The 14,524-nt window shown below is 43.8% G+C and overlaps 1 protein-coding gene across 1 annotated transcript in view; it reads right to left on the reverse strand.

The window, feature by feature from the left end:
• Nucleotides 1-1,238: 1,238 nt before the first annotated feature.
• Nucleotides 1,239-14,524, reverse strand: part of CTSC (cathepsin C) — a 39,930-nt gene continuing 26,644 nt past the window's right edge. The window contains exons 5-7 of the mRNA XM_026679942.2: nucleotides 11,778-11,893; nucleotides 5,903-6,034; nucleotides 1,239-3,404 (exon numbers count right to left, since the gene is read on the reverse strand). Coding sequence (XP_026535727.2) covers nucleotides 2,902-3,404; nucleotides 5,903-6,034; nucleotides 11,778-11,893 — 751 coding nt within the window. The 3' untranslated portion in view covers nucleotides 1,239-2,901. The remainder of the gene's footprint in view (nucleotides 3,405-5,902; nucleotides 6,035-11,777; nucleotides 11,894-14,524) is intronic.

Here is a 14,524-nt window from a genome sequence, read left to right on the forward strand (position 1 = left end):
TGCTTAACTGAGGGTTGGCTGCTGGAGACGTGTTCTTTCTAGCTTTGAATTGTCTCCTTTTAATGCTGTGGAGATGCTATTTATCTCTGTGCCTAACCTAAGAAGGATATAAGCCAACACTCAGATAAAGTTATCCCTCTAGTACTGCTATTTGTATACAGGGAGATATATAGTAAGTTTTAGTCGTGATTTGCAATGGGGCTCTTTTTTTAATTGGGATTTTTTTTTTGTAACTCAAATCTACTCACCACCATCACCTCTCCTCATTCAACAGCTTGAGTTTTGTTCTGTAAGTTTCAACATTTTTCTACCTTTTTTTTTAAAAAAAGTTTGGTTTTGTTTATCTCTGGTGAGATTGGTCTATCTCTCAAGGCAGGTGTCATGCCCTTGTTGGAATCTGATTCGGAGGGGGAGGCCAAGCAGCTGACAAGAGACTGAGAGTGTGACTCCGATGGCTGTGGAAGAAACTGGGGAAGGGCACAGTCCAGATGGGCATTCAGAGAAAGACCCAGGCCCACCCCCTCTTCATCCTAGGGCACGCAGGGAGGAATGGAGATGGGAGCAACGTGAGTTATGGGGGAGAAAAGGGCCCTGATTCCCTTCATTAGCTGCAGCTGGGAACACTGTTTAAAAAGGGCATTTGCACACAGCACCTTGCTGGAAGCAAAGCGTGCATTATCTTTGTTTGTCAAGGCTTATCTGGGTTCTGGCGTCCTCCCAACTTGTGTTTCGTTATTTTTTGAAGTCTGCAATTCCTTATCCTTATCCTTATCCTTATCCTTATTGCTGCAGCGTGGTTTGTGTTGGTTTTTATTTCTAATTTATATGTACTTTGGGTTCGGACTGAATTTCTTCCCTTTAAAAACTGTTCTTGGGAGAGTTTTTTTCTCCAGTCGAAGATAACTGGACATTGGGGGCCAAGTTGGAGGTATTAAAGGGACTTAACCTACTTTTGAGACTTCGTTGCTTTTGTGCCACGCCCCGGGTCATCACAGGTTATACTCCAATCATATTGACTATACAACATCTTAATTTATGATGCTTTAGGAAGAAATTGCATTAAAGGCCCAAATTTTGTTAGATGGTGTATTGCAAGGAAGAAAAACTATTTTAAAAATGTCATTCCACCGCAGCAACTCTCTGTGGTTCCCACACAAAATAATAATGTCCCTTCTTCAACCTCCCACTGAGTCTTAAAAGAGGCAATAAGAACGCTTTATTTAAAGAACTCCCAAGGCAACAGAGAAACATTTCTTTATTTCAGAATTATATATATTTAAAAACCCCAGATGATCTTCAAAAGAAGGAAACAATAAGGTTCTACTGCACTGCTCAAATTGTGGATCAAATGAATGTTGTCATCCCAGGTATTTGGTTCAAAAGATACTTATAACTTTCCCTTTTTTTACACACACAAAAAATCACAGTAAAGTATAATCATTTTGCATGCAAGGCATTCCCTTCTACATTCAAGTTTCTTCATTTCTTTTGTTAAGGCACAGCAATTAAAAAAATACTATTGCAGATTAGAAAAATATTTCAGGAAAAAAAATCAAAGGAGGAAAAAAGGCAGCTGAACAAGGAAAGAAAGTGTGGGAGAATAACACACTTAATATTCCGTTTTCATACACTGTAATTGAATTGATAGCTAGATTGTAAACATTAAAATATACCATTTTCTTCCATGGGGAGAAAATATGGGGTGTACCACTTTATCCTCAGAAAGCTGATTAATGTGGTTAAGAAATTTTCAGGCACATGATCCATGCTCCAAAGGTGGTTTTTTTCCCCCCAAAAGGCAACTGAACTTTCTTGGTTTTCTATTTTAAAATATTTCCATTCAAGAAGCTTTTTCAGTTATAACTCAGTTCAGTTTAGAACTGAATTAGTTCTAAATGTTAATTCTTTGGTTCTAAAGGTTAGAACTGAAGGTGCTTTTTGGATGGAAAGCAAAACATTTTCAAAGAAAAAAAAACAAGGTCCAGTTGCCTTTTGGAAAAAGCACCTTTGAGACAACCCTGACCTGGATGATTGAGAACCTCCACAGACATTAAACTAACCATGGTTGAAAACATAAGGTCACGGTTGAGCTTCCATTCCAAACTAGCCATTCCCCAAGTCTATTTTAATCACTATCCTTTCCTGATGTAATAATAGAAGAGTGTCAATCATGATTGGCCATTTTATCAGTCCAAACCGAAAAAACACCGATCATGATGAGTAAGCTTGCTTCCAATCATGGTTGCCAATTGTGGCTTGAAAGTTAAGAACATGAATCTGTTGTCAAAGTTCCTTCCTCCCAAATTATTGCTGATCTGAATCAAGAGTGGTTGGATGAGTCAACCATCCTTTGATTCTATCTTCTAATCACTATGGCTTTCATTTTAACACCGTTTGAAAAATGGCAAAACAAAACTTGCAGGGAACGCAAGGCCGTTCAATTTTCTCAATACATACAGGGAGTCCTCGATTTACAACAACTTGTTTAGTGACCGTCCAAAGTTACAACGGCACAGAAAAAGATGGCTTATGATTGTTTTTACACTTGGGACCATTGCATCTCCGAGCCATCACAAGATCAAAATTCGGACACTTGGCCACTGGCATGTACTTATGCCGGTTGCAATGTCTGGGGTCATGTGATCACTTTTTGCAACCTTCTAATAAGCAAAGTCAATGGAGAATCCATTTAACAACCATGTTAAAACTGCAGTGATCCCTTAATAGTGCGGGGGGAAAAGGCCATAAACTGGGAGAAAACTCACTGAACCGTCTTGTTTAGCAACGGAAATGGCTCAATTGCAGTCATAAGTCAAGGACTAGCTGTAAGGAACATTCATTGCACTTCTTGGGTGGACATGCCTGCTCTCTGGACAGAGGCCTTCTGAGATAATCCCACAATTATATCTTAGGTATAGGTGTAGAAGCCACTGCTATACTCTCTATAGCGCATTCGTCAGAGCCTCTCCGGATCCGGAAATAACCATCCTCACCCCAAGAGGTTCCCCAACTGTTCTTCACAATCCAGAACGGCTCACCAGAATGGGGATCGCTGCCGTACCCCACGAGCAAAACGGCGTGATTGGTCAGCTCGAAAGGGTTAAAAGGATCCATCAGACCTGTGTGGTGGTAGATTCCTCCCGAGTAGTGCATGAAGTCATTATAGACTTCGAAAGCCACCGCCATCGGTCCGTGCTTAACGAGCTCCAGTTTCATCAAGGCTTCGTTGCAGCCCCCGTAAAACCCACCCACGTAGTAATAGTTGGAGGTATAGTAGTGGTAACAGTCACTCCTAAGAGTGCAGGGTGAATCCATGCCTTTGTAAGGAAAGCAGGCCTCCTCAACGATGCCAAAATCCTGCAGGTATTTTCCAGCGATGAGGTAAGGAAATCCACCATCACAACCTAAAAAAAAAGGAAGAAATAATAAATAATAATAATAATTCCTGGAAAGTTAACTATACAACTTTAAGAAGTCTCAAAGGGTTAGGTTCTTATTATAAAGGCTACTAGAATAGAAAGCAAGCATCTTTCAGAATGAAAACTTGAATCAACAGGGATATAAGAATGTGTAAGGTCATCACTCTCTAGTTTTTGTCTTTCCATTCCTGTCCTCTGGTGTTTTCAGGTGAACTTCGGTTATTCTTAAATTGATGAAAAGAAGGACTAGGGGTGACATGATAGCATTGTTCCAATATCTCAGGGGCTGCCACAAAGAAAAGGGAGTCAAGCTATTCTCCAAAGCACCTGAGGGCAGGACAGGAAGCAAAGGGTGGAAACTAATCAAGGAGAGAAGCAACTTAGAACTAAGGAGAAATTTCCTAACAGTTAGAACAATTAATTAGTGGAACAAGTTGCCTCCAGAAGTTGTGGATGCTCCAACACTGAAAGTTTTTAAGAAGAGTCTGGACAACCATTTGTCTGAAATGGTGTAGGGTTTCCTGCCTGAGCAGGAGGTTGGACTAGAAGACCTCCAAGGTCCCTTCCAACTATTCTATTCCTATTCCTATTCCTATTCCTATTCCTATTCCTATTCTATTCTATTCTATTCTATTCTATTCTATTCTATTCTATTCTATTCTATTCTATTCTATTCTATTCTATTCTACTCTACTCTACTCTACTCTACTCTACTCTACTTCCATTCAATTCTTCTATTCTACTTTAGTACCTGCTGACTAAGGAGTCAGAGTTGATAGTGGGAGAGATGTTTGAAAACCAGCAGAATTGCCCCGAGGGTGTTTTTTCAAAAGGCAAATGGACTTCTCTTGGGTTTTTCCTTAAAAACCTTTTGCATCTCATCCACAAAGAAGCTTCTTGGATGAGAAGCAAAATGTCTTCAAAGAATAATAAGAAAGTCCAGTTGCCTCTTGAAAAAGCACCTTTGGGACAAGGATGACTAACAATCTCCACAGACATCTCTCATCCACGAAGCTTCATCGGATCTTCAGAACTGAAGAAGCTTCATGGATGAGACCTGAAATGTTTTCAAGGGGAAAAATATCAAGAAAAGTCCACTTGGCTTTTGGGACAACCATGGCCTCGATGATCGAGAATCTGAATAGACATTTATATTATCCATGATTGAACATCAGCCCATGGTTCATAATCAAGCAGGACGAGGAACACAGCTCCTGCTGATGAGGTTAAAAAGATCTCACCCCATACCATCTATCTTCTTGGTTTTAATCTATCTATCTATCTATATATATATATAATATAAAAAAAAAAAAAAAAAAAAAAAAAAAAAAAATATAATATATATATATAATATTCGAAATACCACTCATGCATCATCACAAAATCTCCAGAACCGTAAAGCCTACAAACTTGAAATTTGGCACGTATGTTCCTCTTGGCTTCTAGGTGCTCACTAAGAAAGGATTTTTCAAAATGACCATCAGAGCATTAGCATTTCCTATATTATTATTATTAACACGCTCTGATGCTAAGGAGTTCTACTCCCCCTCCCCACCTGAAAAGAAATCTGTTCCAAATGCAAAACACAAGCAGAGGAGAGGAGTTTCAGTTTTAGTTTCACAGCAGTAAGCAGCTTTAGTACAGAACAGCTGAGTTAAGCCATGCCCAGGCTCCTTGCTGTCTCCTTGCTCACACAGCAAATACTGTTTGAGTTTCTAAACAGCCCTCAACTCTCTCACACACTGACAGGACGCTAGCCAGATGACTACCGATGGATGCTGGTAGGCAGAGGCATAATTTCCCCCCCTTATTTTCCTCCCCCAAAACTAAGCCCGACTACATAGTTTCATAGCAAAGGGCGGGTATTGAGCTAGTTTTTTAATGTCACTCTTCTGAATTTTAATTTAATCTTTTCTTTTTAAGCCATTTCTAGGCCTTCCAGGTTGGCTTTATTGGTGAGATGGGCAGCATAGAAATCGAATCCGTAAATGAATAAAATCCAAGAGACAGACGTGGCTGCTTTAATGAGTTGCAGGCAGGTGCTCATTTATACCTCTAGATCACGGGGGTCAAATGCGTGGTGTCACACTGTCTTCACGTGATGTTTTGTAACGTATTCCCCCATGGGGTAAAAGCCCAGCCTGCGCGTGATGCATCTGGGCCGCAGGCCACCAGTTTTGACACCTGTGATCTAGGCGTTTTGAAGCTTGTCTTCCAACCTCAATCCAAAATGGCTCTAATACCTACCTCCATCACAATGGTCAACTTGGTTAAGTAGTTCTACGTACCAGTTGTAGTGTTCTTGCATGCTAGAAGGTTTACCGCCTCTATACTTGTACCAACACGATGGGCGGGCATTGGCCTCCCTACCCTCATCTACTGCTTACCTTCAGTCGATGGTCCATTCAAAATGGGCCCCAAGGTTTGTTTGTTTTTGTTTTTGTTTCCCCAAAAAAATCCAGACGCCACCCACCCTACTTTACCTTGGGAGTATTCACTGCAGGAAACAACTTGCTGAGGGCTCAGTGTTGGAGTCTGAGAATTGTTGGTGAGGATGCGAATCCTGGCTTCCAGCATGCCCATCGAGGCAAACGCATAGCAGCTGCCGCAGGAGGCTGTGGAGAAGAATGCAGGAATAAGGTCAGCCAACCACCGAGCTCCTTTGAAACCAGAAAACTCCTTAGCTCTGAGTTGGGGGAGAGGGGGAGAGAGGGAGAAGGAAAGAGAGGGAGAGAAAGAGAGAAGGAGGGAGGGAGAAACAGAGAGGGAGAGAAAGAGAAGGAGGGAGAGGGGGAAAGAGGGGAGGAGAGGGGGAGAGAGAGGGAGGGAGAGACAGAAAGAGAAAGAAAGAGAAGGAGGGAGACGGAGAGAGAGGGGGAGGAGGAGACAAAGAGACAGAGGGAGGGACAGACAGACAGAGAGAGGGACGGAGGGAGAGGGAGAGAAAGAAGAGAGGGAGGGAGGGGGAGAGGGGGAGGGAGAGACAGTAAGAGAGCGAAAGAGAAGGAGAGAAAGAGAGAAGGAGGGAGGGAGAAACAGAGAGGGAGAGAAAGAGAAGGAGGGAGAGGGGGAAAGAGGGGAGGAGGAGAGGGAGGAGAGAGGGAGGGAGAGACAGAAAGAGAAAGAAAGAGAAGGAGGGAGACGGAGAGAGAGGGGGGAGGAGGAGACAAAGAGACAGAGGGAGGGACAAATAGAGAGAGGGACGGAGGGAGAGGGAGAGAAAGAGAGAGGGAGGGAGGGGGGAAGAGGAAGAGCAGGAAAAACCTTCTAAGGCTTTTTAATCGAACTAAATAACAATCTCCTCTATTTTATTTATTTAATGTTTATTTATATGCCCCTTTTAAATAAACAATTCAAGTCAGAGAATGTATGTAATATTCCTTCTTCCTCCTATTTCACCCCCCCAAAAAAAAAACAACAACAATCACCTTGAGAGATGAGTTGGACTAAGAGAGAGTTAAGAGAGTATCACCCAGTTGGCTTTCGTGCCTAAAACAGGATGAGACTTCACAGTCTCTTGAGGATTGGCCCAGGGGTGGGATTCTACCAGTTCGCACCTATTCGCTAGAACTGGTTGTTAACATTCTAAGCAGTTCAAAGAACCGGTTGTTAGAAGAAATTACTGGACTAATCCTGTAAGGAAGGCAGGAAGGAAACATTCTGGTGTTGCTTACAGAAACTGCCTCTCCGTTAACCCTTATTACATTCTTGGCAGGACTAGACTTCCTGTCTCAGGAACTTCTCTGGAGTTTTTCCCCCCCTCCTTTGCTGGTACTTTGCTTGTGTGGAGTGACCATTCAAAGTTACAATGGCACTGAAAAAAGTGACTTATGACCATTTTTCACCCTTACGACTGTTGCAGCATCCCCACAGTCATGAGTGGCCAGGAGAGGAGATGCGTGCCTCGATGTGAGTGATGTTGAGTTGGCCACGCCCAGCCAATAACATGACCACCAAGCCACGCCCACCAACTAAGCCACGCCCACAGAACCGGTTGTTAAAAAAATTCAAATCCCACCCCTGGATTGGCCCAAACAAGTTACCCTGTTTTCATGCCAGAGGTAGTATTAAAACTCCCGGTCTCCTAGTTTCTTGCCTGGTGCCTTAACCATTTGTCCAAACCTGCTCTACAGGTCTCTTACACCCTGAACGGATACGTGGGCGCTAGATTTTTTTCTGCAATAAACAAAGTAAAATACACTTAACTGCGCTAAGAGGCCTGCCTAATACCCCAGCTTTTTAAGAAGTCCTGAAATGCTGCTGTTGCTGCTGTCAGCTGCTTAGCAACACAAGGAAAGGCAAAATCAGTTTATTCGTCCTCTTCTGCTTCGCTACTGGAATTTCTGGTAATTGAGTCAGAGTTTTTGAAACCTGACAAAATGTTGTGGTGGAGCAATGCCGTTTCCTGCTGGCCCAAAGGCAGCTAAATTGTGCTTTTCTCTCACCAAAGACTTATTCCAGGTACCTTAAAAAAAAGGAAGGACACCACGGACTGAGGGAGATATTTAGAAGCCAAATTGCCTCTTGAGGAAAGAAAGGTGTGAACAACCAGGAGGAAAACGCATTTTCCCTACTCAAAAAAATTATACGTATATACCGGTACCATTTTAGTGTCATCATCTTACTCCTGTTGTAAAATGTGCAGAATGTCAGGGCTCTGGTAGTTAGTTACCCCCTATTTAAATCATGAGTCTTGAGCCAAAGTTCCAAAATTTCAAAAGGATTTATTGGAAGTTAACATGCCGGCACTGCCTGGGTGTAACCAACTCTGAGACACATAATTCATTGTCCCGCTTGACCCTGGTTTTCCCCCACCCCCTGTGTATATCATAATTCATATTCTCCATTGGGACACATCCATAGCCAAGTTAGAATTTTGCACGCCAGAAACTTCGGTCACCTAGTTACTATCTTGGAAAAACTATTTATGGAATGCAGTTTTGGTTTCCAAACTGTCACACTCCTCCCCCTCCCTTTCTGTTGGCAACTCTACAAAGACCATAGAAATGTTTTATGAGTTGACACAAAATTTGAATGTGTGCCACTGGCTCATATTTATGACGGTTGCAGTGTCCCAAAGTCACATGATCAGCCACTGCAACTTCTGACCAGCAAAATCCAATGGAAAAGCTTTACGGCTTCACTGTAACCACTGTGTTACTCACTGAACAACGGCAGTGATTCACTTAAGAAACGGTGGCGAGAAAGGTCATAAAATGGGGCCAGAAACTTCATTCACGTCTGTCTCGCTTAGTGATGGAAGTTTGGGATTCAATAGGGGGGGGGGGGTGTCGTACGTTGATGCCTACCTGTATACAAGGAACCTTGCTCCCATCGGCCAACTTTTCATTTTGATCATGTGACCACAGGGGTGCTGCAATGGTCATAAGTGTGAAAAACGGTCACTTCCCCCCCCCCCCAAAAGGTATGTTACAACACAAACACCATGTACTTCTGAGAAATAGCGCAACACAAATTGTCTTTGACCTATGACCATAATAGAGTCTGTCCATTAGGGTCATAAGTAGTAACTGTCACCCTCATGACTGACCCAATTTTACGACCCTTTCTGCTGCGGTCGTTAAAGTGAAAAATGGCTTCCAGTGGGCCTGTTTTGTTACTGGAAGTACATGCAGGTAGTCCTCGACATACGACCACAATTGAGCCCAAAATGTATGCTGTTCAGTGAGAATTTGTTAAAGTGTCCCATTCTACGACCTTTCTTGCCACCGTTGTTAAGCGAATCACTGCAGTGGATAAGTTAGTAACCCGGTTGTTAAGTGAATCTGGGTTTCTCCATTTATTTTTGCTCTTCAGGAGGTCACAAAAACGGGGTATATCACATGGTCCTGGGAAGCTGAAAATGGTCAAAACTACGAGTCAGTTGCCAAGCATCTGAATTTTGATCACGTGATCATGGGCATGCTGCAAAGATTGCAATTGTCAAAAACGGTCGTGAGTCAGTTTTTTCTTGTAACTTTGAACGGTCACTAAGTGAACTATTATAAGGAGAGGACTACTACCTGTGCTGGTTTTTTGGCAAAACTGTTGTGAAAAGATAGCTCCATGACTGCAGGATGCTGCAAATGGCCATAAATGCAGAGTGGTTGCCATGCACCCAACATGCAGCCATGTTATCATGAGGATGGATTGGCAGCTGTCAGAACTGAGTTAAGTACCCACTCATTTACCCAGGTATGTTGTAACTTCAACTGGTCACTCAGCCGAGGCCTCATTCCAGAGGTGGTATTCAGCAGGTTCTGATCAGTTCTTGGAGAGCCAGTATCGGAAATTTTGAGTAGTTGGGAGAACCGGCAAATACCACCTCTGACTGGCCCCGCCCCCATCTATTCTCCGCCTCCCGAGTCCCAGCTGATTGGCTGGGTCTTCTTTGGTTGCCCTGCACAGGAGAACGGAGCTGGAAAGTAGGTTAGTGGGGTGGGGAGAGAATGGAGATTTTGCAGTATCCTTCCCCTGCCATGCCCACCAAGCAGTGCCCACCAAGACAAGCCACACCCACAGGACCGGTAGTAAAAAATTTTTTGAATCCCACCACTTCTTCATTCGGCCTTATGACGTAGCCCAGAAAGGAAACCCGGCCAATTGAACTAATTCTACTTTATGGTAAAGTTTCATTATCAGAATCTAGCAAGCCTGAAATTACATTCCCCCCTTTTTACTGCCTAAGAAACTAGGGAGTGTCCCTTATAGCAGTGATCCCCAACCTTTTTTATGCTGCGGCCCGGTACCGGCATCAACTGGACGCCGCGGCCCGGTACCGGCATCAGCTGGGTGCCGCCATCTTTTTTTGATAAAAAAGTGCTTCCCGTGACCTCACCGGAAGCACTTTTTCATCAAAAAAGATGGCGGCGCCACCGCTTCCGGTGAGCTTTTCCGGGTAGAAATGGCTTTCTACCCAGAAAAGCTCACCGGAAGCGCATGGCGCCATCTTTTTGATGAAAAAGTGCTTCCGGTGAGCTTTCTACCCGGAAAAGCTCACCGGAGCGCTGGCGCCGCCATCTTTTTGATTAAAATGTGCTTCCGGTGAGCTTTCTACCCGGAAAAGCTCACCAGAAGCACTTTTTCATCAAAAAGATGGCGGCGCCAGCAACCAGCGGCCCGGTAGGAGTTGTTCCGCGGACCGGTACCAGTCCGCGGACCGGTGGTTGGGGACCCCTGCCTTATAGGATGCTCGCCTTACTCGTTTTCCCGTTGTAGGCTAAGTTGCCTTTTATCTGACTGCTCCCTTGGTTGTGTCTCTTGACTCTGTTTTTCAAGGTCATTCCTACATGCCACTTTTGCTGTTAGTTGCGAAGTCGTGTCTGACCCATCGCGACCCCATGGACAACGTTCCTCCAGGCCTTCCTGTCCTCGACCACCTTCTGGAGTCACGCCAACTGCTTCAGTGGCTCCATCCAGCCCTCTCATTCTCTGCCGTTCCCATTTTCTTCTTTTGCCCTAATTCGTTCCCAGCATTAGGCTCTTCTTCAGTGAGTCATTAGGTGGCCAAAGTCTTTGAGTTTCAAGTTCAGGATCTGGCCTTCTAAAGAGCAAGTCAGGGTTGATCTCCTCTAGGACTGATCGGTTGGATCGCCTTGCAGTCCAAGGGAATCGCAGGAGTCTCCTCCAGCACCAGAGTTCAAAGGCCTCCATTCTTTGGTGCTGAGCCTTCCTTATGATCCAACTTCCACAGCCATACATTGCCACTGGGAAAACCATAGCCTTGACTATACGCACTTTTGTTGGCAGGGTGATGTCTCTGTTTTTTAGTATGCTGTCTAGCTTTTCCATAGCTTTCCTCCCCAGGAGCAAGCGTCTTTTAATTTCTTGGCTGCAGTCCCCATCTGCAGTGATCTTGAAGCCCAGGAAAATAAAATCTGTCACAACCTCCATTTCCTTCCCCATTTATTTGCCAGGAATTGAGAGGGCCGGATGCCATGATCCTGCCACTAAAATAATTTATAATATGGTCCTAGTATGTCCAGGTATATGATAAAGGACAAATGACAAGTATAAGAGAGGGGAGAAGAAATTGGGATGTGACAATCTGTTTCCTGGGTCAGAACAAAATCACTAATATTATCTCAAGTCTACCGCTTACTTCCAACACAGTAAATATGCTATTTAGAGCTGAATTCTCTCTGCCACTCACAGACTAACATTGCCAGAAATGAACATATAAGCTCCTTTTTTTTTTTGCTGTTATTCACAGTGTTTTTCATGAGGCTGATAATTATCCCAAACACACAACTGCACAGGCACACAAACCAAATCACAGAACTCCATGACATTTTTTTTTTGTGGTAAAAGCGTTGCAACACAGTTAAGTCTAACAGGGCTGAAGAAAACTGAACTGACCTTGGTTTCGTACTGGACTGACGTAATTAACACCATTCATATTTCTCCAGTCCCAGGATTCTGGTAGATTGGAAGCTTCTTTGAGTATTTCAGAAGTGGGAGGCGCAGGTTTGGGTCTACAAGAAATAAAAGGAATGTGGGCATTAAAAAGTAAAGGTTTCTGTTCTGACCAAGGCTTATTGAGACACTAACAAAAACACATGTTAGTCCCAAAACCCTTTTTTCTTTATTTCAATGGCTGTGAATTTTAGTCATTCACAGCCCATAATGAGTCTCAAACAGTTTGTAATAGTTCCATGGAAGTCTGCTAAAGTCTTTCAGGATAAGTCTGATAAGCACACACCTTTATCTTCCTTGAAATGCTGCCAACAACTAAATTTCCAATTAGTTATACAAGGCCAACTGGAGCACAAATTCAACACAGAGCTTCAGCTTTCAAACAGATCAGTACAAACAAAGTTGCTTCCTGCAAAGGTTCCTGTCCCTTTGCTCCTCCTTTATTTCTTATGGGAGGGCCAATCACCTCTAAGGCCAATAAGGCCAATTATCTTACTCCCAAGTTGCCCCTTTTGTCTTAACTGTTCTTGCCTTCTGGCAGCTCTGCACACGTGCGCACTGAGAACAGGCTCCCCTTGTTCCTCTGCCTTGCTACTGTCAGATTCCGGAGGCTCCGGAGTCAGCACATCATTCCCCAATGGCCCTGGCCCCATCTCTGTATTGGACGCAGGACCCTCGTCCAAGTCCTCCCCAGAGTCCTGGACTGGCCCAAGTTCCTCCCCACTGTCTGCTTCTGCTGCTTTCTCTGCAGATTGCCGGTGGACCACAACAGTTTCCTCTGTCCAATCAGGTCTGACACTAGGGGGCAGTGTTCATCCGCATCTCCCCATCCCCTAGGCCAGCATTGTCCGAAGATAGTTTGGTGGTTATGTGGCTGGCAAAGTGTATACGCCAAAGTGTAGAGTACTGTTATCTTCCCACCACAGTGGTACCTGTTTATCTGCTCACATGTGCATGCTTTTGAACTGCAGGAGCCAAAGCAGGAATGGGAGCTCACTCCATTGCACAGCGTTCAGGTCTCGAATCCAAGCTGTCAGACTGACAAGCTCAGTATCTTTTAACTGCTGAGCTATCGCGCCCCCTAAAAATCTATAAATACTTGTCTCAATTCAAAGCATCAAGAAAATAAAACAACACATAGTCATACTAAGAGCTGTGGTGGTGCAGAGGCTAAGATACAGGCTAACTCTGCCCACAGTCAGCAGTTTGATCTTGACCAGCTCAAGGTTGACTCAGACTTCCACCCTTCAGAGGTCGGTAAAATGAGGACCCAGATTGTTGGGGGGCAATAGGCTGACTCTGTAAACTGCTTAGAGAGGCCTGTAAAGCACTGTGAAGTGGTATATAAGTCTAAGTGCTATTGTTACGTGAAAATAGTACCATCACCCCACTAGTTCAATCATTTTTAATTTTTTCCCTCAACCTTTTGCTTTCTCAGCATCTTTATCCTTTAAATGTTCCAATACTAAAACAAAACAAGTAGGAAATGCCATATTAATATTCAGTTCTGGCTTGTGGATTATTACATGCTTTTCCAATCCAACAGGTGAAATGATACTAACAGCCTCTTGTGTATACATGGAATAAATACGTATTACTGTTGCTATCCCCGTCTTAGCGTAGGTTAGGGTTGGTACCTATTTATCTACTCGCATTTGCATGCTTTCAAACTGCTAGATTGGCAGGAGCTGGGGCATTGGGGCAAATACCGGGAGCTCACTCCATCATGTGGTGCTCGGGTCTTGAACTGCTGACCTTTCCGGTCGACAAATCCAACGTCTTAACCATTAGACCACTAACTCCCCTCCGCCCGCCCCAACGTGTACCTTGGCATTCTTCAAGTCTGACAAATGGAACAATTAATTGCTATGAGCTTTGCGTCGCTTTGTCTGAGGTCTTACTCGTGTAGCGATAAACTCCTTTCAAGAGTTTCCCAGAGGAACTCTCTTGTTATAAGCGGAGGTAAAATAAAAATATAACAAACCTATAAAGGAAGATTATCAGCACTTTTGCCCTCCCGAGTAAGCACTTCATTTTAGAGGCTAAAGTAAGAAGCCCTTAGCAAAATTGAACATAGCTCCCAACAAGGAGTGTAACGCTGGTCACAAACATTTCTTTTTAAAATGACTGTGGAGTGCTTAAAGCGGTGGGAGGATTTTGAACAGCTCAATGCCACAACCACAAAACTGCCTCCGCTACGGATAGAGTTGAGCTGCAGAGACCAAGGAACTGAAATGATAACGAATGCCTCCATCCCACGGAATGTTTTCCCCACCCTTCACATGTGCTCAAGTACGTGTTTCAGGCATGAAAAAGAAACAAAAAACTCCACCAGTGGTTAGTGAGTAGGTGATGACTGAGCTTTGTCATTGCCTACTTAATGCTAAGTAGCTTCTTGAGTGCCTCTAGCTGAAGCGATTAGGGGACTGTAGGCTAAAATTTGCTAAATTTGCAGATGATACAACAGTGGTAGGACTTATCTCGGGGGGGATGAGTCTGCCTACTGAGATGAGTTGGACTGGTTTCTTTCGTGGTGTGGAGACAATAACTTGGTTCTCAACACCAATAAGACCAAGGAGTTTATAGTGGACTATAGAAGGAACAGATCAGACATCCAGCCCTTGCTTATCAAGGGAGACTGAATGGGGCAAGTGGCCAGTTTTAAGTTTCTGGGTCCTACCCTAAAAGAG

The sequence above is a fragment of the Notechis scutatus genome, chromosome 5, assembly GCF_049901735.1.
Source record: "Notechis scutatus isolate UNSWTSFEM ecotype Mainland chromosome 5, rNotScu1.2, whole genome shotgun sequence".
Taxonomy (NCBI): domain Eukaryota; kingdom Metazoa; phylum Chordata; class Lepidosauria; order Squamata; family Elapidae; genus Notechis; species Notechis scutatus.